At 44.4% G+C, this 647-nt stretch overlaps 1 protein-coding gene across 1 annotated transcript; it reads right to left on the bottom strand.

The window, feature by feature from the left end:
• Positions 1 to 17: 17 nt before the first annotated feature.
• Positions 18 to 514, bottom strand: LOC104916657 (myosin heavy chain, skeletal muscle, adult-like; the record flags this gene model as incomplete). Its single annotated transcript, XM_010727676.3, has 2 exons — positions 241 to 514; positions 18 to 161 (listed from the first exon to the last, which is right to left on the bottom strand). Coding segments are annotated over exons 1-2 (351 nt in total), but the record flags the coding sequence as incomplete, so codon positions are not given.
• Between the last annotated feature and the right edge of the window lie 133 nt (positions 515 to 647).

The following is a 647-nucleotide window of genomic DNA, read 5'->3' on the forward strand; positions in this document are numbered from 1 at the left end:
GAGCTGCTGGTACTTACATAGATCATCCAGGCTGCGTAACGCTCTTTGAGGTTGTACAGCACAGCGGGTTCATGGAGGTGGGTCATCATGGCCATGTCCTCAATTTTATCGTACTTGGGAGGGTTCATGGAGAAGACCTGATCTTCCTTCACGGTTAGAGTCTAACAGAGGAAAACAGATCTGTTAATGTCAGCTAACAGTTGAGAGTAGTTATTACTTTCAGTTCTGTTTTCTTCTCACCTCTCCAGCTTCAGTCTTGACAGTGACCTTCCCTGTTTCCCTGCTTTGGATTGTCCCTTTCACAAAGGATTCCTTAGGATGCGCCACAAAGACAGATGTCTTGGCATCAAAAGGCTTGTTCTGGGCCTCGATTCTTTCCTTCTCTGACTTTCGGAGATAAGGAGCGGCCTCTCCAAAGGCGGCCATCTCAGCATCTGGAGAAGCCATGGCTGCGCTTACACAGGAAGCACAGTCAGAAGAGTGCTCTGTAGGAAAGGAAATATGCTCAGTCAGTGAGTATACTGTTCTGTGAAAGACAGAAAATCTACAGTACACAAGCATATAATATCTAAAATATACAAGTAGGTATAAACAACTCGAAAGTTTTAATTTCTAGCCTACCTGTCTTGGTTGGAAATACTTGTATT

Source organism: Meleagris gallopavo, unplaced genomic scaffold (genome assembly GCF_000146605.3).
Source record: "Meleagris gallopavo isolate NT-WF06-2002-E0010 breed Aviagen turkey brand Nicholas breeding stock unplaced genomic scaffold, Turkey_5.1 ChrUn_random_7180001926617, whole genome shotgun sequence".
In the NCBI taxonomy this organism is placed as follows: Eukaryota; Metazoa; Chordata; class Aves; order Galliformes; family Phasianidae; genus Meleagris; species Meleagris gallopavo.